The 24,114-nt window shown below is 42.2% G+C and overlaps 1 protein-coding gene across 1 annotated transcript in view; it reads left to right on the top strand.

The window, feature by feature from the left end:
• Window positions 1–19,015, top strand: part of srrm4 (serine/arginine repetitive matrix 4) — a 389,826-nt gene extending 370,811 nt beyond the window's left edge. The window contains exons 11-13 of the mRNA XM_072587294.1: window positions 2,314–2,424; window positions 14,829–14,969; window positions 17,096–19,015. Of these exons, the coding sequence (XP_072443395.1) occupies window positions 2,314–2,424; window positions 14,829–14,969; window positions 17,096–17,393 (550 nt within the window). The 3' untranslated portion in view covers window positions 17,394–19,015. The remainder of the gene's footprint in view (window positions 1–2,313; window positions 2,425–14,828; window positions 14,970–17,095) is intronic.
• Window positions 19,016–24,114: the final 5,099 nt, after the last annotated feature.

The raw sequence follows: 24,114 nt of genomic DNA, 5'->3' as shown, positions 1-24,114 counted from the left end.
GCACTCTTGCCTCTGAATCAGAGGGACAAGTTGGACTTCCCACTCTTGGGCGCATTATCAAGGTTGACACTCCCAGTTGTTATTTAGCAAATACAGATCCCGGAAACCAAATAATAGCTTCTTCATTTGCTGAGATTAATGTGATTTGTCCCCCCCTCTACAGAGGGGACAATCCTCGGTAAACGCAATATTGTTTCTGTCTCTCCACAAGTGGATAAGGAGTTTGTCCGAAGGTGGAAGCTAGCTGTGCAGAGACCATTGTTGTCCTGATCCTGTTTAGTAAACGAGGAGAAAGTGAGTTCTCAGATGCTGGAGGTCAGTGTCAAAAAGTGTAGTACTGGAAAAGCACAGCCGATCAGGCAGCACCAAGGAGCAGGAGAGTCAATGTTTCGAGCATAAACTCTTCATCCAGAATGTGATGTTTCAAACATTGGCTTTTCATTAGGAGCGTCACATTTCTGATGAAGAACTTACGCTTGAGACGTCGACTCTCCTGCTCCTTGGATGCTGCCTGACCAGCTGTGCTTTTCCAGCACTACACTGTTTGACCCAATTTAACAAAGAACAGTTGCATTGTGGTAGTGCAAAAACTGCCATTCAGACGATGAGATTTAGCACAGGAGGCTTGTTAGTGACTTCCTGTGTTTTCCATTCTATGATCCAAAGAATGACTGCTTGTAGATCATAGTCAGGGAAATTACTCATCACGGGGCACCAAGACAAGAGAAAGAATTCAGTGGGTCATCGTGAAATGGCACATGATGTGCTGCAGGAATTAATTCAACTATCTTATGGGTTTCCATCAGTTGGCGAAATGATATTTGCATGGGCACGAAGCCGGGGAGTCAGTGCTGAGCAGAGGATTCCAGTTATGGTGCACATTGTTGCAATCAATTAAATATCAACAAGATGTGTGAATGATGACTTATCCAGACAGTTAACAAGTAACAGGATGTGCTTCCCTGTGAGAGATGCAGCAGAAGTTAATGCTAAATTACAAACCCACCTGAACATAAATATTTTCGCCATACTATTAGATGAACAGGTGAGATCCCAGTGTCCTGTCTTCCACTTGCCTGTCAACCTCCAAATAAATCTTAATTTAATTTCCCAATTAGTGCACCGTAAAGGAAATCTGTTATTGTGCAACATCACAGTCAAAATTGCCTTTGAAACAAAATCTTAGCATTATCAGATTCTGGTCTATAAGTTGAATGGGAAAGAAAACATAAAATCCTGAAAGGCCTCTTACAGATAAGATGGTATTCCGTAAAAGTCAGAGGATACTCCAATTATCAATCTTTGTCTTGCTGCTGGGGAATGATTGATGATGAAGTGATAAGGACAGAAGACTTTTAGTCACAGAGTACCCAATCAACTCCACAGAACACCACAAAGCAGTTTGCTTACCATGAGCCCATTTGAAACATGGTTAATGTGAACACTTCAAGAGAATGTGGTTTAATAGTTGAGCCTCTGAACTGTATAAAACCATTATAGCAAGTAGTTTGCAATTCCAGGGATTTTCTTTCTTCTCAGGCAGCATGCTATAATTATTTGAGGGTTGACAAACCATGCCCTATGTTGAAATTTCTACAGTGGAGCAGGGTGAGGGGTTAGCCCCCAAGTGTATCTCAGTCTGAACAGGGATCAAGCTCTGCACTGTTGGTGTAATTCTGTTAGCTAAGTGCTTAAGTGGGTTGCCTTTAGCTTTGGTTGCTAAAAATAAGTAATAGCTCACTGCTAATCTACATTTTTAATGCAACCATTTTACACCTGGAGGACAGTGGTCTGAAAGGTGTGACTTCAGAATCACGCTCTCTGCTATTAGTTTCTTCCAGTTGCTGTTTCAAATTAAATCAATGCTGTGCAGCCATAATTTACAATGCTTAAAGTGATAGAATTTGGCTTCTGGCATTTGGATTTAACTGAGAATCCACCCTTGAGTTAAATCATTGATATTAAAGAGTGCTTCCCATCAATATAAAACCACCTTCAATATTAGAAATGTGAACAGCCCCTGACACTATTATTCTGGAGGTCTGGAACAAGTCTATAACATAAAAGAAGGAGTGTCGACAATTTCAGTAGCAAAGTCTTATATATTTTAACAAACTTTAACAAATTTAACAAACAATATTGCAATTAAAAAAGCCCTCTAGTACTTGAATACTGCAAAACAAATTCATTTGACCAATTAAATTTTCAAGCTGGGTTGTTACAATACTTTTCCTACTCAGACTGACAATGTTACAGTGAGATATAAAGGCAAATGTATGAAGAATCAAAAGTCATTGTTTTGTGATTGACCAGGTCGTCTTCACGCTCTCTGAGCTATTCGCCAAAGTCTAGGAGGAGAAGCCCAGGAAGCAGGAGTTCCCGATCACGACGCAGTCCCAGTTATTCAAGATACAGCCCACAGAGGTAATGACTTTAAGGAACTGTTTTACAGCTCTAAGTTTCCAGTGCATAGCTTTGCACAACAAGCGAATACAGCAGGAATCCAGGTTAGGGGATATTTCACCGGGTTTATAGACTTGATGTATTCAATGAGTGGAAAATTGATCTGTCCACAGATTGTGAACACTGATCATTTCTCCACAATCCTGATATTGAGTTGAACTATTCTTTTAGGTGTCTGTCTTCCCAAATCCCACTTTCGGCCAATAGGAGTGAAGAAACTGAGGATCTTTATGATTTCACAGGTTAAGCAGAGGTGCTAATTGGGGGTGTACCAGAAGTTCACCTCGCACAAGGTAAATGCAAGCCATTATAATATCAATGCTGGTAAATTACTCATTTGTTTATGAAAGGACATGGCAGATTAGTATTGCCAAATTTTTCATTAGTTTATATATAATTTCCATTCAAATTAAGTAATTAATCAAATTCCAAATAAAATCTCTACTCTCCGTAGCTCATTTGGAAAGCAATAGGTCATCTCTATCCAGCATTATTGAGTAAATCTTACTCCTCAGTAGATTCCTGTGCTCTCTTGAACATTCTTGCTTCTATGTCAGCTGCAATATTTTCAAACTTTCAAGGCAGCCACAAAAATTGATTAACAGCTATCATCTTTGTTGGAAATCATTTAATCTCCTTGTGGATAATTATGTTCCATGTCTTGACTACAGTTTGATTTTAGACTGTAAAATCATATTCACACTGTGGGATATGTACATTGGTTTTTGTGTGTCTGTTATCTCTGTCCATGATTGTCATCTATTTATATTCGGCATTGAAGTTAATAGCAATTGACTGATGTTAGGCTGTATGAAACATTATCTTTTATTAAACATTATATTTTAATGACAAGCAAGACATTGCATGAGACTTTCGCATAAAACTATCTCCCAGCAATTCTGCTTTCAATTATTGATATATTTAAAGTTCCCCTTTACATAATAATCATACCTCAGCTCCATTCACATCTCTATTCTCTGATTCTGCATTGTCTAACATCTCCCCCAAGTCTCTGCCTTTATCTCTTGGTCACTGAGACGACCATTGTGGTGGTTTCCCTAGTCTACCTGATCTTCTCTTCCTCCTACAAGTGAGTTGAGAACCACCCAAAGCCTCCAGGTTTTATGTCTACCTCTGCAGTGTGGAATATGAATCACCGGATAATGTCAGTTTGCTAATCAGGCCATCTTCCAGGTATCCTGAATGACTGGTGCATCCTGTTGAAGATGACTTTCAACTGTGTTTTTCTCAGTATTCCATTTTCAGTCTCTAGGAGGTAAGATCATGAAGTTGTTGATTCTGATCATGCATCCACACTGACTCCTCTTCCTGGCGTTCTGCTGGATTGTGTATTCCATGGCATTAATTATAATTTCTTGATTGATTAACACCATACTCTTCCTCATTTCCGCTTACTCTTTCTAAATTGGCTGCTGTGAGATTTGTTGTATTTGTGTGCCCTGGAGCAACAAGTTAAGCCCATAGTTGCCTTCCTTTCAAAATTTACTTGGAGCCTGACCGTTCTGGCATGGGATAGAATATTAGCAGTGCTAAGTTAATGTCATCATTCACCTTCAATAGGCCTTTACTATCCCTACTCCTGTTTCAACATCAGCATTAGCTTGCAAGAACTTAGAGAATCCTACAGTATGGAAGCAGGTCATTTGTCCCATCGAGTTCATACCAACCCTCCAAAGGGCATCTTACCCAGACCCATCCCTCTACCATATCCCTGTAACCCTGCATTTCCCATGGCTAACTCACCTAACCAGCACATCCCCAGAAACTATGGGCAATTTAGCATGGCCAATCCACAACTTTGGGCTGTGGGAAGAAACTGGAGCACTCGGAGCAAACCTTCGCAGACACGGGGAGAATGTGCAAACTCCACACAGACAGTTGCCCTCGGGTGATCCCTGGCACTGTGAGGGAGCAGTGCTAGCCATTGAGCCACCACACTGACTTGGGTGAGCAAGATGTATGGGCAAATCCTCAGGACTCTGAGTAACCTGAAGTATTCATTTGTAAATTGTGGGCCATTTGCTGGAAAGGCTAGGTCTGGAATTCCACACATAGCAAAACTTTTGATCAGAAATCTAATGGCTACTTCAGTGGTTGGACCGTGTTTCATCCTATCAGTCTGGAACAGTAGTCAGCCACAATCAGAAATGTGTTTCCTCTGAGCTTGGTGAGGCCCTTTCCAAGATCTTCTCACAATCTGCAAGGATGTGAAGTCAACATCAGTAGTTCACTTTGCTTCTGCCTATCAATGGCAAACATAAATAGGTTTAGACAGTGGATTTGGATCAGCACAGGCTTGGAGAGTTGAAGGGCCTGTTCCTGGGCTGTAAATTTTCTTTGTTTTTTTTGTTCTTCTATAAAGCAGCTTAATAATTTCTTCTGATGATGTTGAGATCCTTGGCCACCACAGTAAATTTTGCACTCTGCCACAGCTCTTCATAATACTCAATTGACCTTAGTGTAACCTTTGAAGTATATCAAGTCCAAGACACAAGGGAATGGCAAATCCCTCATCATAAATCAACAATTCATCCACAACATTGATTGCCTTCATTGTTCAAAGTATTGTTTTAGAACAGGATTATGTGGAACATATTCTGGCCATCCTTTGAGACAACGCTCACAGACTTCAGCACATTCTATGAATGATGTTTGTTCCTTTAAATTGCACTTGATCTTTATGATCGCTGGTAGATATGTAGTCATTATTGAATTATAGGTCTCCACATCTTTGACAAAAGCTATGTCCATTTGTTGAGGCTTTCACTACAGGAATGCTTGACAATGCTTCTGCTGTAATCTGTTTTCTTCTCTTACAATACTTACTCAGTTTGTTGCATCAAACCTTCTCAATCTTAAGCTAAGTGTCTGCACATATCATGGCCTCTTTGCTAACTCTTTAGTGTTTAATAAAATAAACAAAGGTTTGTGGTCTGTCTGAATAGTGAACTGAAAACCCAACTCATAGTCTGCAAATTGCTCTCAAGCCAAAGAAGCACCCAATGCCTCCTATTCAATTACAGCATGTCTTAGGTGGGTTAGATGCATTTCCCACCAATATTCATTTCCCATCTCTCTGAATCTGGAAACATACTGCCCAATCATGCATCAGTGCAGCATCAGGAAGTGGAGAAGTCAACGTTTTGGGTGAAGAACTGAAGATTAAAGAAGGGCTTCACCTGAAGCGTTGACTCCTCCACCTCCTGTTGCTGCCTGGCTTGCTATGTTCTGCCATTAGTGGTGCTGGAAGAGCACAGCAGTTCAGGCAGCATCCAAGGAGCATCAGGAATAAAGGCAGTGAGCCTGAAGCGTGTGTTCTTCCAGCCTACCTTGGATTCCAGCATCTGCAATTTTCTTTTTGTCTCATCTGTGGCAGTAGCTGTTGGAAATTAAATTCAAATGTCAACTAGTCTTAATACTGTTGATTGTAAAGCTAACATTGGTCACTGTGAAGACCTATGTGGCTTACTAGCATCTTTTCGGGGGTGAAATCTGGCCTTTTTATGTGGAATTCTCCAGATCCAAGAAATGCTATTGATTTTTAGCTACCTTCAGAAATGGTTTAGCAAACCACCCAATTCAAGGACAATTAGGATGGGCAACAAATGCTGACATTGCCAATGACACTCACATCCCATGGAGAAAAAAAAAAGAAAAATTGAACGATTGCAAGCAGTCCTGGATCAGAATTAGCCAATATGTCTGGTGAAATGAGCAACTCTGTTTATTCATTTGAATGAGGTTATTTTTTGGTTCTCTTCCCAATAACAGGCTGGTCTTGTCTTAGCTATTGGAATTAGTTCACTGAAGTGTACCAACCTGTTTATGAACATTTTATTTTGCTCAAAAACTGCATGAATCCATGTAAGATTCTGTCAATCCGTTTTTTAGATTAGAATCAGTCTGAACATTGGGGCACAGACAGCCTCACACGGGGCACCTCACACCTTCAATGCATTATCTGGGCCGACATGATACCAATTCTTAAAGTTCACTTGAGAATATAAGTTTAAAAAAGTTCTGCAATTTACATATGAAAGAGGGGCGTTGGGAATGCGATAGGTGGAAGGAGGCTACGGTGAGGGTGATAGCTTGGAGAAGGGGTGGGGGCGGAGAGGTCGGGAAGACGATTGCAGGTCAAGCAGGCGGTGCTGAGTCCGAGGGTTGGGACTGAGATAAGGTGGGGGAGGGGAAATGAGAAAGCTGGAAAAATCTGCATCCATCCCTTGTGGTTGGAGGGTTCCTAGGCGGAAGATGAGTCGCTCTTCCTCCAGGTGTCGTGTTGCCATGGTCTGGCGATGGAGGAGGCCAAGGACCTGCATGTCCTTGGCGGAGTGGGAGGGGGAGTTAAAGTGTTCAGCCACGGGGCGGTTGGGTTGGTTGGTGTCGGTGTCCCAGAGGTGTTCTCTGAAATGTTCCGCAAGTAGGCAGCCAGTCCCAATGTATAGGAAGCCACATCGGGTGCAGCGGATGCAGTATATGATGTGTGTGGAGGTGCAGGTGAATTTGTGATGGATATGGAAGGATCCCTTGGGGCCTTGGAGGGAAGTGAGGGGGGAGGTGTGGGCGCAAGTTTTGCATTTCTTGCGGTTGCATGGAAAGGTGCCGGGAGTGGAGGTTGGGTTGGTGGAGGGTGTGGACCTGATGAGGGAGTCACAGAGGGAGTGGTCTTTCTGGAACGCTGATAGGGGAGGGGAGGGAAATCCTTGGTGGTGGGGTCTGTTTGGAGGTGGCGGAAATGATGAAAGATGATACGATGTATCTGGAGGTTGGTGGGGTGGTAGGTGAGGACCAGTGGGGTTCTGTCCTGATGGCGATTGGAGGGGCGGGGTTCATGGGCAGAGGAGCAGGAAGTGGAGGAGATGTGGTGGAGAGCATCATCAACCACGTCTGAGGGGAAATTGCGGTCTTTGAAGAAGGAGGCCATCTGGGTTGTTCGGTATTGGAATTGGTCCTCCTGGGAGCAGATGCGGCAGAGGCGAAGGCATTGGGAATATGGGATGGTGATTTTGCAGGGAGCAGGGTGGGATGAGATGTAATCTAGGTAGCTGTGGGAGTCAGTCGGTTTATAGTAAATGTCCGTGTTGAGTCGGTCGCCCGAGATAGAAATGGAGAGGTCTAGGAAGGGGAGGGAGGAGTTTGAGACGGTCCAGGTAAATTTGAGGTCGGGGTGAAGGTGTTAGTAAAGTGGATGAACTGTTCAACCTCCTCGTGGGAGCACGAGGTAGCGCCGATACAGTCATCGATGTAGCGGAGGAAAAGGTCGGGGGTGTTGCCAGTGTAGCTGCGGAAGATAGACTGTTCCACATATCCGACAAAGAGGCAGGCATAGCTGGGGCCCATGCGGGTGCCCATGGCTACGCCTTTGGTTTGGAGGAAGTGGGAGGATTGGAAAGAGAAGTTGTTCAGAGTGAGGACCAGTTCAGTCAGTCGAAGGAGGGTGTCAGTTGGAGTATAACCTGGTGTTGTGTGATTTTTTTAAAATGTTAACTTTCCTGTTTGATTCGCCATCCCCGCACATTTCTGAAGCTCCAGAGCATTGAGAGAAGGTGAAAATGTTCGATTTCCTTGGTCTTCTGAGAGAGATTTGCTGTGATTCCTGATGAATGCACAACGTGCCATTGAAATTTAACATTTGTTGCGGTAACATTTGTTATTGAGAGTAAGATTCAAAATGAGCCTTTGGTTTCAGTATTGGAACAATAGCTGAACCCCAACTTGTATTTTCTAACAGATTCAATGGCTCGTTGTTACAGTTTTGATTCCTTTTTTTATCAATTTTTTTTTCCTTTACCTTCTGTGAGGAACTTGCCTCAGCATGAATAGTTGTGCTGGTTTTGCATCTGACCATCATGTATAAAATTGCTTTCAACTACCTAAGATCTCGAGTTAGTTGTGATAATTCTGTTCTAAATTATTGTGGCTGTTTTGCATTCTCGATTGCTTTATGTTATAGATCTAACAATGACTACGACCGGTTCTGGATTATATACAAGATTTCTAATCTTCTTTGTACTGAAGCAGAACTGTAATTTGTACCTTAACTTTAAATTGTATGCCTCATGGACTAATAATTTGTATAGTGAATGACCAGAGGAAGTCTTGCTTTAATCATGGTTCTGTATCAGAAAGAAATTAAACTCCTGCTCCAGTGTCCAGTTTTTAGTTTATTTTACACCTGTTGACTCAGATTTACACACCCCAACAGTTTCTATCAGATCCTATAATTTCTTGGAGGGGTAGGTCTTAAATATGTTTGATGTCTTCAGTTTCTTGAATTCTGTCAACTTGCAAGGGTTTGGCTTTTAGCTTCTGAGCTGTGAACTATTTGCTGCAAAATACAACTTTAAAATGACAACTCCCTTTACATTTTTGGCATTCTGCATGTTTGGCAGGACAATCTCTGCACCAGTGCAGCTTTTTCCCCATCACAGTGAGAACACCAGAATATTGGAAGTTCCTACACCTTCTTCCATATTTGACCTGCTCCTGTGTAGGTACTACTCTGGTACCCTACAAATGTACTGTCAAAAAGTGTGGCACTGGAAAAGTACAGCCTGTCAGGCAGCGTCCAAGGAGCAGGAGAGTGGATGTTTCTTGAAACATCGACTCCCCTGCACCTTGGATGCTGCCTGACTGGCTGTGCTTTTCCAACACCACACCTTTTGACTCTGATCTCTAGCATCTGCGGTCCTCACTTTCTCCTAAGTGTACTGCCAAGTCATTTTCTTCCAGAAAGTCTCCCTGTTTCCTCAAATAATTTCTCTCTTTTGATTTCTAAGTTTGTGCTGCCTGGTTATCTGTACAGGGAGAAAGTGAGGACCGCAGATGCTGGAGATCAGAGTCAAGAGTGTGTTGCTGGGAAAGCACAGCAGGTCAGGCAGCATCCGAGGAGCAGGAGAATTGACATTTTGGGCATAAGCACTGATTCCTGATGAAGGGCTTATGCCCAAAAACATTGATTCTCCTGATCCTTGGATGCTGCCTGACCTGCTGTGCTTTTCCAGCACAACAGTCTCGACTGGTTATCTGTACAGTCTGTGATAATGTTTTATCCTTTTTTTATTGAAAATTTTAACATGTTTTAACAAGTTTACAAAAGAAAACTAAAAAAAACCTAAGTATAAACATTGATATACAGTTAAATCGTAAATAAATAATAACCAAAATCTATCAAACAAGAAAACAGAGATACCAAGAGAAAAAAAAAGACAAAACTCAACTAACTACTCATCTAACTTACAACTAACCAGAATGCATCATTAAAATTCTTACATTATTCAAGAAAAAAAAATCCAATGGATAACACATAAATTGAGCAGTGATATACATCAGATCACAACAAAACCCGTATTTATCCAAAACATCCCGAGCATAGAGCATATAAAATTCACAAAAGCTCTTTAGTACATTCAGATCAATATAATAAAAAAAACTATTTCTAAGTAGTAAAAAAAAGTATAAAACGTATTTAAATGGAGATCTTCCCCCTTATTCCCAGAGGGCATCACTTCCTTTTCAAAAAACCCATCCTAACCTCTCCCAACCAGTGCCCCACCCTTGACCCAGGCACCCCACGATAGGATAAAGAAAATTCAAGTATACTATTGAACTAGAACTAACAGTGAGCACCCTATCCCCCACCTTCCCCCACCCTCCCCCCACCCACACCAACAGCTGGATATATTTGGTAATGTTAATACCATATATGAACATATATGACTGTAAAATTACAGTCTCAGCAAGAAATAATTAAATATATTAATACAAAATAACAGGGGAAAACAACCCTGCTCCCAAGGACAAAGATAAAATAAGATAAGGTAGCCACCTTCCCCCCATCTACATTAACTCGACCCCCTAGCCTATATATATATATATATATATGAAAAAAAGGGGGAAAGGAAATCACTAAGTAAAGGATGAATAAATAAACCCTTCTTCTCACCCCACCGGAGATAATATTAAACAGTAAGATAATGAAAGGAAAAATGGGGGTAAACCGGGGTGGGGGTAGGGCAAAACAACATCAATTAACTCTTATAATTTGTCTGAGAGAGTCCAAATGTTCCTTGGCCTTCTCCGGTGATCCGAAGTTATACACGGACCCTTCATGGTTAAAGCGTAGTATAGCTGGGTAGCGCAAGGAGTATTGAATGTTTAAATCCCTTAAGCACTTCTTTGCTTCATCAAACGCCTTCCTCTTTTGGACCAAAGCTGGGGAAAAGTCCTGAAATAACTTAATCTTGGATCCTTTATGAATCGTGGCTTGTGGATCTTTCCCAAGATTTCTGGAGGCTTCCAAGAGCATCTGCCTCTCCTTGTAGCTCTGCAGGTGGAACAGGACCGGGCGGGGGTGCTGGTTCGAGCTGGGCCTGCGTATTGCAACCCGGTAGGCCCATTCTACCCTTACCTGGCCTGATCCAGCCTCCAGATTCAATAACTGTGGAAGCCACTGTTCAAGGAACCTTATAAGCTGGCCTTCTTCTTCCCGTTCGGGAAGGCCCAGCAAATGAATATTTTTTCGACGCCCTCGAGAATTGAGGTCGTCAATGTCATTCTCTAAGGTCCGGACTTGCTGCTTGAGAGTCTGGACCCAATCCACAGCCGATTCTGCAATGGCGTTGGCGGTCACGGCCTTTAGCTCCGCCCCTCCGACTCGCATTCAATTTCTTCAAGGTCTCGGCCGTGCTTTTGTAGTGCGGCCGAGAATGAATTCCATCAACTTCGAGACTCTTCTATGAAAGCATCAATCTTCGCAGCGAGTTTGGAGATTATTTCTGCGAGGCTCGCCACCGTAGGTAAGTCCCCCGGGGCGGCTACGGACGCCTCTGCTGCAGCTGGGGAGGGTGGGGGAGGGGCTCCTGCCTGCTGAGAACTGCGGGCTCCTTTCGCCCTAATCATTTTTACAGGAGACTGAACTGTATAAATTTAGTACTAAACCACTAATTACATTAAATAAAAACTATTTTTAATTGACATGGTGAGTGTGGTGGAGGAGGATGGCCCACTTTGCCTAGGTCTTGGGAGGAGCACTATAGACTCAGACTTGCTGAGTTGCCGCCATCTTGGATCCCCCCATGTTTTATTTTTGATTGCAGAAAGTTGAAGAATGTCTCCTCGAGGAATCCTACAACAATTCAGTGTTGAATTATATTGTGTTTAAAGGCTCCATGTTCGCAGTTCCCAGCTTGCCTATAAAAATCAGGAATAAGGGAACCTGCATTTTCTCTCTGTCTCTGAATACTTCTGTTAAAGTTTGCTCTCTTTATTAAAATATTCCTCCATAGGATGTTGGATGTACCAAGTATTTTTATAACATTTTTAGCATTAAATCCCTACATGACCAAGATGTCTTCTTCACTACAGCCTCTGGTGCAGAGGAGGGTACTGACCTATTTCTTATTTGGCTTTTTTTTTGCTAATCCAAAAGCTATTTGAAATCTCATAAAGCTACAATGCCTGCTCAGCCATGCTGTCTCAGCCTGATTCATGCCTGAAAATGTTTTCAAAGCTCTCCGGTGAGATCAAAGAATAGGACAGCACTGGAAGGACAAGGCTCTTTCTGTTGTCTCTCTTTAATTTAGCCATGCTTTATGATCATTTGTTGTTTCTTCTATTTTGTTGCCATTTCTCATGCTGTCCTTCCGCTTGCTGTCGCTATCTGATATCACTGTCTCTGATTGTTGTCTAATTATGTTCGGGATTGAAGTTGTGAGAAACTGCATCAAAGTAGGCTGTAGGTAATGATTAACTTTACTGAACATTATCTTCTAGCTTTACATACGGCTTTTACATAGAACCATTTCCCTGCAGTTCTGGTTGTCAGGCAATGTTCCATGACCGATAATATAGACTATTCTATTGACAGATTTGACATTGAATCTTTACACTACAGCATATTCATGAATAATAAATATAACAAGTGCTAGTTAAACATGTACTTTCCTGTGCAACCATTTTAATTCTGAGTGCATGGAGAACATTTCCTCGTTTAGTGCTTTGTTGTAAACCACTACAACACTAGAAACATATAGGAGCTCTGTGCAAGAAAGATCATGGGTCTTTAATGCAATGGATTTTTCCTGTGTGCATATCACCCTATAGAATCATGTTCCCATCTCTTAGTTATTCAAATTAAAATTGGTAGGGGAAAAGATGCCCATCTATTTATTTTTTAACTACGCTGGAAGTCACATGGTTCAACAACATTTGAATTGTTAGACATGAAGTAAACATCAGTGCTGAAGAGCTTTGGGAGTCTAAAATGCAAATTCATTTGTTCTTCCCATTTATTCTAACTTTCAGTACTTGAGGCATGACATGTGGATCTCAAAATGTTATGAATCAAATGAAATTGATCAAGTTTAAGTTATCTGAACCAAAGAACCAAGTTGGGTTACCTCTTGTAACTCAGTGCGGATATAATTATGTAAAGGCATCACAGAGGGTGCAGAAAAGTTTCACATGAATGGTTCCAGGAATGAGACATGGACGAGTTGGAATGAAGGGTCTGTTTCCATGCTGCATGACTCTGAGACATTTCAGTTACATATATAGGTGGAGAAGCTGGAATTATTCTTTGCAGAGAATAGAAAATTGGGAAGATTTGTCAGAGCTGTTCCAAATCATAATGGGGTTTGGACAGAGTAGATAGGCAAACTGTTCCCATTGGCAGAAGGATCCAGGATAAAAGGGATTTAAGGTGATTGGCAAAAGAAGCAGGAGTGATGGGAGGAAAATCTTCCTTGTGTAGTATATGGGTGGGTTCTGGAATGCTGTAGCTGAGTGTGTGGTGATTCAAGCCCTTCAAAGCAGAATTTAATAACGACTTAAAGTGAGAAAGTTTGCTTGGCTATAGGGAGGATGTAAGGGATTAGGTTTGACTAGATTTGCTACAGTGTGGAAACAAGCCCTCTGGCCCAACAAGTCCATACGATCCTCCGAAGAATAACCCACCCAGACCCATTTCTCTCTGACTAATGCGCCTAACACTATGGGCAATTTAGCATGGCCAATTCACCTAACCTAGGGAGTGGGACGAGTTGCGCTGCAGCTCCAGACTTGGCATAGATACAGCGTGATGAAGAATCTCCTTCTGTGCTGTAAAACTGTATGATTCTATAAGAATTCAATTATAAATGGTATCGGGCAGGCATGATGGTTCAGTAGTTAGCTCAGTGCTTTGATTCCACCCTCGCTGACTGTCTGTATATAGTTTGCACATCCTCCCTGTGTCTATATGAGTTTCCTCCGGTGCTCTGGTTTCCTCCCACAGTCCAAAGATGTGCAGGTTGGGTGGATTGGCCACAAGAAGTGCAGGGTTATAGGGGTAAGGTATGGGGGTGGATTTGCGTGGGACGCTGTTCAGAGGATCAGTGATGAATTGATGGGCCAAATGGCCTGCTTCCACACTGTAGGGATTCTATGGTAGGAGGTTGGTTGGTGTAGCTAAAGGAGCTGTGCAGACTAACATCGATTTTCCTGAGAAAGTGGTGCTATGTGGCCTGAATTGTGGTCTTCAGTCATTATCAATGAAGAATACTGTGCAGGTAATTGTCTCCTGAAAATCAATATAGTTTTCCATGACACCGGTGCCATGCAAATGAATTTCTCCCCACTAAATGTCACCATAGAGATTTGACTCTCAGACTCTCCCATCTTTCAACATTCTTATCTCCAACTCTTTTTAAATTTTATTTTTATTTTCTTCCTGTATAAGTTCTGCCTTTTCTAATCTCATTTGATCTTATTGAACATTTTAAGATTTCTTTAAGTGACTTTCTCTCTCAGTCTTCCATTCTTACTGCGTTGCCGGTGTTGCCATGCACATTTAAGGCCATCAATACCTGTGAAAGGTCTGACCTTGGGAGATAACCTATTTTTCTGTTCCAGTCATTGATCAAATTGTGCGGTACCTTCAGTATTTTCAATTCTAAAACATGTCTAAAATGGACCCTTCTGTCATCCATCTTAGTTCCAGGGACAGGCATCACCCCTCCACCACTGAAAAATGGAAACTGACAGCTAATCTAGAGTCTCAAATTTTGACTTTTTTTTTGTCTGGTCCAGCCACAGTCCACACATAGGAATGAAGTCACGCACAGTTAAAGTAACAAAAGAAACATAATTTTGTTTTATTCAACACAGAAAGGAAATAAAACATAAACATTCTTTTAAAAGAACTATGAGGCAAGGCTTTGTCTTCTGAAAATTCTGATAAGTAACATAAATGTAGATAACGAAGGTTCCACTGCATTCACTGATAATTTGAAAGAAATGTTTTCATCACTCTTGTGCTTCTGTTATTTTTACAATTGTTGCTTTAAATTGTAATTGGATAGGGACCACGAGCGAGACCGGGATCGCAAGAACTACAGTTCTCGAGACCGGGAGTCCAGGCGACGTCGTTCTCGTTCTTACTCCCCAATGAGGAAACGGAGACGAGATTCACCGAGTCATCTGGAACCTCGACGGATCACCAGGTCAGTAGAGTACTGCTCTGGAATTAAAGATCCTTTCCCCTTCCCTCTCTGTATTTATTCAGTGTTCACATCTGGGATCTTCAGAATGTACTTCGCTAGCCATCAACCACACAGATTGGTCCAAAGAAACTTCTTTTAACCATTCGATCTCGCCGCTTTTAAAGTGCCACTTTACCAATTCTCCACCACAGAGCTCTGCTGCTACTTGTGTCCTGGTCTTACCTTGCACTTCTCACTCTGCCCATTGATCACTCTCTGTCTTTAGCAATACTTCCCAGCACTGCATCAATTCTGACCTTGCACATGGCATCTGGACCCATTTATTCTGCCACCAGATGTATGGATTTAAATGTGTTGTCTAGAGAATAGTGTGGTGCTGTCATAATGAGGCTTAAGCATACCCCCAATTAAGCTGCAGCTTTTGCCCACATTAATGTCATTTTGACTGGGTCATAGTGCAAAACAGAAGAGCCACTGAGCATTTATTGCTGAGCAAGCTTTGCCTCATAGCAGTGTTGAGATCCGTCCCTTTGTTGATGATCAAGAATATGTGGCAGGATGCCAATTGATCAGGTTGGATTTTTCTCATCCGGATATAATTGAGTAATTTTTCGCATTACGAGGTAGATGACAGGGTTTTGGCTGTACTGAGTGAAAAATCACATGACACCGCATTATCTGAAATGGCTAGCTGCCTGAGGAAGGAGAAGGGGCTCTGAAATCTTGTGGTTTCAAATAAACCTGTTGGACTATAACCTGGTGTCATGTGATTTTTGACTTTGTGCACCCCAGTCCAACACCAGCACCTCCTCAGCTGTACTGCAACAGTCCGGCTAGCATGTCGCAAATTCTGAAGCTAAAGTCTTCAACACCATTGCTAGAATCTTCTCAGGACCCATTAGTTTTTGCAGTATTCAGTGTTGTCTGCTGTTTGTTGGTATCACATGGAGTGGATCAAATTAGCTGAAGATTGCAAATGCTTCATCCTTACCTTTTGCACTGATGTGGTAGGCTCCCCTATTATTGCGAATGGTGCTTTGGTGAAGGCTTCTGCCTCTGTTGGTTGTTTACTTGTCCATCACCATTCATGACTGGATGTGTCAGGATTACAGAGCATAGATCTAGACAGGTTTTATAGAAAGCAGCTGAACCCCCTAATTGAAATATCACAAACAGGGGGTGTATACTTTGAAGGTGAAAAGCAGAATGTCTGGAGGGGATTTGGGGAATTTTTTTTCAGCCTGAGGGTGCTGGACATCTGGAATACACTGCCTGTGAGGCAACCTTTGAAAAGTATTTGGACGCGCACTTGAACTTTCATAACATTGAAAGTTATAGGCCAAGTGCTAGAAAATAGGATGAGTGTAGATTGACAGTAGCTTTTGTTGGTGGAGACTTGATGGAATGCAGAGCCTCGTCTCTACTGTATGTTTCCACAGCTTTCGCGGTGTGATCATTTAGCTCGATCTATCACATGATGTTTTCTGCAGTTTGGCATCTATTTTGTCCTGTGCTGCCACTTCTCCAAGTTGACACCTAGTTTTTAAACAGTGCTACTCCTAGCATGCCCTCCTGCAATCTCCAGTGAACCAGAGCTGAAGGTCCAACTTGATAGCAATGATAGAGTGGGGCATATGCCAGGCTAGGACTGTCGTAAGATCAGGTCTCCACTCAAGTGAGTGAAGATTAACAAGCTTCATCGAGCGTAAACACATACATGGGACAGTAAAAGAGAACAAATTGTGGAAACCTACAGACTCAGGCTCCAGTTCTGTATGAACTCAGGTCATTATTATGCAGCTGTTGTAAAAATGGACAGCTTGGAAAGTTCCCAGATGCTGAGTGTGAAATTGAACATGGGTGGGGCTTTCCCAGTGGGATTGTGGCATCCCATTAGCTGCCTGGTTACAGGACGTGTCTGATATACAATTTTGTTGAAGTTAATGGAACTGACTATCAGGGGAATGTACAGGGGATCAAGATTGTTTGAATTGTTTCCCCACCCGTGTTTAATTCCTCACTGGTATACGTTAAGAAAGGGACTCCCACATTTGAGAGTCACCACCATGTTAATCGTCAGTAAGCATTTTAAAATAAAAAGCAATTTTGTCTTGTTTATTTATCAGTGCTCGCAAACGGCCTATCCCGTACTACAGGCCTAGCCCCTCATCTTCCAGCAGTGTCAGCAGCTATTCCTCCTGGTACAGCAGCAGGAGCCGGAGCAGGAGTCGGAGCAGGAGCTGGAGCAGGAGCTGGAGCCGCAGCCAAAGCTATTCCAGTAGGAGCCGGAGTCGCAGTCCCAGCCGGAGTCGGAGCCCGAGCCGGAGTCGGAGCCGGAGCCGGAGTTCAGCCAGACGGAGCAGCAGCCGCAGTAGGAGCAAGAGCTATGATTCCGCAGGTAGCTACGAGAGCCTGCGACGCTGAACATTCTCCCTGGCATCACATTTCCCTGCTCCCTCCCACCTCCAGCACTACATTCCCCTAGCACCGCCATCCCTCCCTGCTGCCTACTTGCAGATTGACCTCTTTGTTATTTTGGTTTCCTACTGTTTAAGTGACGTGTGGAATCTGGTGTGTGCGAATGTGTCACAGCAGCACATGTGAAACAGCCAGACCGATTCACATTTCTCCTTGTCCATCCCTTACTTTTTGTGAAAAAAAAACTTATGCCAAGTTTGATCAAATAACTTGAAGTAATCTCTCCGTCATGTTTTGGTCTGATTGTTACAAAGGGCTGTGTAGGTCCCAACACAGAGTCAGTTCACAGTGCCAATTGTAGCAGTTCGACATGAACGTTGTAACGTCTCAGCAGGTGCACTGGAGCTATTTTCAGAGGAAGCTTAGGCCCTGGCACACAGCGATGATGAGTAAGGTTATATGTGAGAACAGCTGACACTGGTTCCCTCCCACCATCATTCCCACCAGCTTCTCCCCAATCCCCCTCACCCTGAGGTATACCAAGTACACCCATTTCTCTTGAATTCAGTGTCTGTGGATTGCAAACTCGCCATTGTAGATCAACTACAGTGCACTGAAACATTGCACACTCTGCCACCTTGCTGGCTGCATTTGGCAGCAGGATGCTGTTACAATTCCACACCCCAGCAGAAAACAGCACTAGTTGTTAATTAACAGCTATAATTTCAAGTCCACTCACAGAATGTGGCAAGATTCCAAGAGACCGCAAATCTGCAGATAATCAGTCTGATCTGCTTCTCCTGTTTAAAAGTGAGCGTTTACTGTCTGTGAATTGATTCTGGTTAAGGCGGTGTTTTTTTTAAAAGATCAATTGTAACAAATCTGGACATAGAGTCCATGTGCTGAATAATTAAATAATGCAAGGGATGAAGGAAGGCTAGGGTTTTTGTTCCAAATATTCTTAAAAGTCCTCACCAGAACCTGTTCCTTCTGTAAACCTTGAATTTTTCAGCCTTTTCTCTTTATTATTGGAGAAGTGACCTCATTAGACCAAGGCAATGGCCCACAGTGCAGCAAGCTGCCAAGATTTAAATGAATTAGATGAGAGAGGAGTAAAGCAGTAACAATGAGCAGGTGGCGCCAAGCTGTTTTTTACTAGCTGGTTGTCTATAGGTGAGAAAAAATTCTGAGGTAGTTAAAGAGTTCTTCAATGTTGGGGATCTGAGAAAGATTGAGCTGGAGTCGGAGATGAACCTTTACTTCACCCAAGTTAAAAGGAGAAAGACATGTGACTGGGATGAGATAGCCACAATTAGTTAATATGTTTGAATTCAGACTCTATTGAAAGTATTTTCATTTCACCTTCAACATGTCCTTATGTATTTTAAAAGGAAGGTAACATAAACTGCACTCTAATGCAGACTGGGCTTTGTACAAGAGTCACTCGAAGCACAAAGGGTATAAAACATCAGGACAGTCTCAAACAAGATGCCCTGGTCAAATAAATGTGCTCCATTTAAGATTATAATTGGCCTTCAGCTGGCTGCTGGACAAGGTAAGAGCAGATCGCACTGATGTAGCCATAAGTTAAAAATCACGCAACACCAGATTATAGTCCAACAGGTTTAATTGGAAGCACTAGTTTTCGGAGTGCTGCTCCTTCATCAGGTGGTTGTGGTTCATCAGCACAACCACCTGATGAAGGATCAGCGCTCCAAAAGCTAGTGCTTCCAATTAAACCTGTTGGACTATAACCTGGTGATGTGTGATTTTTTAACTTTGTACACCCCAGTCCAACACCAGCATCTCCAAATGTAGACAGAGGTATTTTTCAATGGTTCAATCTCCCACACATTCATTTGGTAGAGTGCAAGGGTTTGTGCTCTACCCATTCTGTACCTGACTTGGAAGTCTTTGATGATGACTCAGAGTGCCTGCAATGGTAAAGTGTTTTGCTACCCAGAGTGAACATTCCCCACCCTGATTGGCACCAAATCCATGAAAAAAAAGCAACAGTGGCATTCTGCCAGTGAGTGAAAATAACCGTATCCTGCGGGTTAATACACCCTCGAATATCTTTAGTAAGTTATTGATAGACATTTAATATTGTTCCATTTTTTGCACTCTGATGGTATTTATTTCAAGTTGTCATGTCTAATTAGCAAATATACCAAAATCTTTTCTGCTAATTCTCGATCAATTGTATTTTCACTATGCACTGTAAATATATTAATAAAGGTCAATACTGTTCCCATTTATTTAATATTTATTTGCCCTATTTATTTAACTTATGTATATAGAGTAGGTAGCAGAGCCTCTACTTATGGAACTGCCGTGCGTAGTGTGAACAATCTCATTGTTTTACTTTTTATTTTGTAAACCATTCCATACAAAACTTTGTGAAACTGTGTTTGTGATTAAGGGCCTGTAATCATAATGCTTCAAATGAAAATCTGAATTAAATGAAACCGCCCAATGATAAATTATAGCTGCCAAAAATGCATTGGTTAATGTTCAGTATTATCAAATGTAGCTAGAATTATCAGTCACGTATAACAACTCAATAGGTGTGTTTGTATTTGTCAGAACGCTTTCAACCCAAATAGTTTTTGAATGTCTTAGAACAAACAAAATAGGAAGGACAAGGTTGAACAGACTGCACACTTGTTCGATAATGCCAGTTGGTATCTAATTCTTCTGTCTACTTCTGCACGGGAGTCGGAGGTTTCAGTTAATATTATGTACCAGCTCTTTTAATCTTTCTGTGAAAATAAGATATATTCTTCATGACATTAGTCTTCCTGATGCATTTAATTTGTGAGCTTGTAAAGCAAACCTGTTAAAAGAGAAATAAATATCCTGACTTGAATTTGATGCTTGATTTGTGTTGTTGGTATCCTGGCACACATACAAATCTTACACCCACTGTCTGGAAGCACTTTACAATGTAACTGTGAATTTCAACTAGGCTGGATAAGGAGTGCTGCATTTGTCTGTAACAGCACTCTGACCTTTTGAATCAGAATGTTTCGGGTTTAAATCGTGCTCTAGAAACTTCAGCACAGGACTACAGGATGATGCTTCAGTTCATAACCAAGGAGGTGCTGCATTGTCAGAGGTACCAGCTTTCAATTGAAATATTAAAACAGGGTCTCTCCCATTTTAAGTGTACTAAAAAGATCCCAGAGCACTGCTTCAGAGAGAAGTAAGGGATTTTTTCCTGTTGTCTTAGTCAATAATTACCCTTCAAATGGATATCACCAATTACATTCTATGGACAATATCATAGTTGCTTCTAGAAAATTGCTGAGTACAGGTTGGCTGCCACATTTTCTATATCAAAATACTCACAACACTTTAAGTGCCTATAAAGGGCATTGGAATTTGAAAGATGCTTTATAAGTCTTCTTTTCCTTTTTTCACAGAATAGATCCAAGTGGCCCTCCATGAACTTTAAATTCGTAAGCCCCTATTGCGATTAACTTGCATCTCATTCAAATTGCAGGGAATGACAGTCCACCATGCTGCAATTTAAAATGTGTCTACCAAAACAGCTCTTTTGATCCAACACACTCACAAAATTGAGAAAAGTACCAGCCAGCAAATGCTACATGCACTTTCAAATATTGCTGAGTTATGTCAGCTTTGATGGCCACAAATGGGACTCTTGTTGGAAGCATCATACAAGGACAAATTTGGTGAAAAATGCCTTTGGGAATGCCCTTGCATTTCTGCTGTAACTTCACAGAAAATGTGCTGGCAACACATGAAGACAGAAGTTGCTGGAGAAACCCAGCAGATCTGGCAGTATCTGTGAAATGTTCTGAAGAAGTCTCAGTAAACTCAAGGTTAACTCTGTTTGCTGTCCACAGATGCTGCCAGACCTGCTAATTTTCCCCAGCACTTCCTGTCATAGAGTCATCTTGCACAGAAACAGACCCTTTGAACCAACTCATCCACAGCAACCAGACTTCCCAATCTGACCTAGTCCCATTTGCCAGCACTTGACCCATGTCCTTCCAAACCTTAGTTATTCATATTCCCGTCCGGATGCCTTTTAAATGTTGCAATTGTACTCGTTTCTACCACTTCCTCTGGCAGCTTGTTCCATACATGCATCACCCTCTGCATGAAAAAGTTACCCCTCGGGTCCCTTTTAAATCTTTCCCCTCTCACCTTAAACCTATGTCCACCAGTTTTGGACTTCCCCAAGACCTTGGCTATTCACCCTATCTATGCCCTTCATGATTTTATAGACCTCTATAAGGTCACCCCTCAGCTTCCAAATGCTCCATGGAAAAAGATTCCAGCCTATTCAGCCTCTCTGCATAGCTCAAACCCTCCAGTCTGTTCAACATCCTTGTAAATCTTTGTTGCATCCTCTCGAGTTTATCAACGTCCTTCCTATAGAAGTCAACAGCATTAAATATTGCATCAGATAAAAGATGATAGATGTGTCTACTTTAACACTCTGGATTGATCAACTCCCACTGTGGTAACGATAACTCAGTCTGGAACAGTCACTTTTACAAGTTGAAACTGTATACAACTTACTGTAAAGCCACCTTGATGTGCAGAATGCCAAGAAAATGTCTTTGAGAACCACTCTCATGTAGAAGCTTTGTTCACGGGAGGACTTAGAGAAATGGGTATTCATAAATCAAATTCTGTTCTGTTGAAAATAATGTGAAAGTGCTGAAATTACAGAACTAACTGAAGATCAGGGACTTCCCTCCCTCCCAAAAATCTGCTATTCTGAAGTACCTACTGTAAAAGAAAATACCACCTGTTAAATGACTGAAATCATCATAGCTGTCGCTTTTGACGTTAAGTGTTAATCTCTTCATGTTGATCACACAAACTCAAACAATGATGATAGTATTGATGATAATCATACATATGACAATGATATTCCATACTGATTTATTGGGACTTTCTTCTTATTATCTTATCTTTAAGATAGTATAATACTCTTGGTATCCGTAATTCCTTGTTAACAGCTTTCACTCTTCAACATTAAGGAACCTTCAGTAAATAACTGGTAACAAAATAACCTTCAATCTGTTTAAACAAGAGCTTTACTGTTCTTACACATGTGGAATGTCAGGACGAATGCTTCTTTCAAGTGCAGTAATTTTACCTTTTTTAAAAAAAAGACACACTCACAAAAAAAAATTAATTTTCAATCTCAAAACGTACCAATTGCAATCAAACCATCTACACAGGAACCTCGATTATCCGAATACCAATTATCCAAAAATAGTATTATCCAAAGGAGATCTCAAGGTCTCGGCAGAAACATTACAGCAAAGACGTGTGTCTAACACTGATTGCGCTTTTTGTTTACAGTGATTAAAAGTGGTCCTGAGAACAGTCCTGAACTGATGGGGGTGCATGACTGACCTCCCACCCCCTCTCTCTCTCTCTCTCTCCCCACACTTTCCTTGGAGTTCTACACAGGCGTGTACCTTAAACCACCCCCCCTCCATCCCCAGATAATCTCTCCAACATTATCCTGTACAAGGCAAAGGGGGAACCTGTCAAAAGGTTGCAGGAAAAAGTTGTGTGTGTGTGTGTGTGCTATTTGGAGAGTCGACCCCCCCCCCCTCCCCGCCCTCAAAAAGGCAGCAGCAGCAGTCTTGTTGTTGGTGTCCAGCCTGGCTGCCCTGGTGAGGGGGCAGGGGTTGGGGGCGGGTGTGGGGCAGACAGGAGTTGCGTGCAGGGTGGGGGTGGGGCAGGCGGGGTCGGTGTTGGGAGCAGACAGAGGAGCGGATGGGGGATAGGCAGAGGACTGTTTTGGGGGCGGTTGGGGGTCGGTGTTGCACGGGGTTTGGGGGCAGGTGGTAGGCGGTGTTGGAGGTGGGCAAGTGCTCACGTGTGCTGTACTGCGGCTAGTCTCCTGAGGTCAGGCTCCACAGTAAAAGGTAGCAACACGAGTCTCCTTCCTTAGGACACTGTGGGTCAACCTACAGTGCATGGACAGCCACGGTTCAAGGAGACAGCTCACCAACACCTTCCCAGGGTGAAGGATTCAATAACGAGAGGTCACGCTTTCAAGGTGGGAGTTGGAAAGTTTAAGGGGGATACATACAGCAAGTACTTCACACAGAGGGGTGGTGGGTGTTTGGAATATGTTGCCAGCAAATGTGATAGAGGCAGGCACGGTAGATTCATTTAGGATATGTCTGGACAGATGCATGAGTAGGTGGAGAGCAAAGGGATACAAATGCTTAGGAATTGACCGACAGGTTTAGACAGTACATTTGGATCGGCTCAGACTTGGAGGGCCGAAGGGCCTGTTCCTGGGCGGTAAATTTTCTTTGTTCTTTGTTCTTTGATCTAATGGGCAACTAGGGCCGGGCAATAAATGGTGGCCTAGCCATCGATGCCCATATCCCATAAGTTAATTTTTTTAAAAAGCATAAAGATTCTGGAAAAATGAAAAACCACATCTGAAAAAGATGTTGCCCACAAACAGCTCCGCTGCTGTTTCCTTCCAAGCTTTCACAGCCATTTCTACCTATTCTCTGTTGTCACTGGTGCAGTGGAACTGAAAACAACAATACAGGTTCTGCAAAATCATATGAATGCTACACTTGCAAGTTACGAAAGCTTCAAAATATCTGGACTGATGTCAAAAAAAATCTGACAGTGCTTACAGATTAAATACTAATTGAGCACCAAATCAAATCCAAGCATTCAATCAAAGTACTGCTCTGCTTCAACG

The sequence above is a fragment of the Chiloscyllium punctatum genome, chromosome 17 (assembly GCF_047496795.1).
Source record: "Chiloscyllium punctatum isolate Juve2018m chromosome 17, sChiPun1.3, whole genome shotgun sequence".
NCBI lineage: Eukaryota > Metazoa > Chordata > Chondrichthyes > Orectolobiformes > Hemiscylliidae > Chiloscyllium > Chiloscyllium punctatum.
This window is presented reverse-complemented; position numbering and strand designations above follow the sequence as displayed.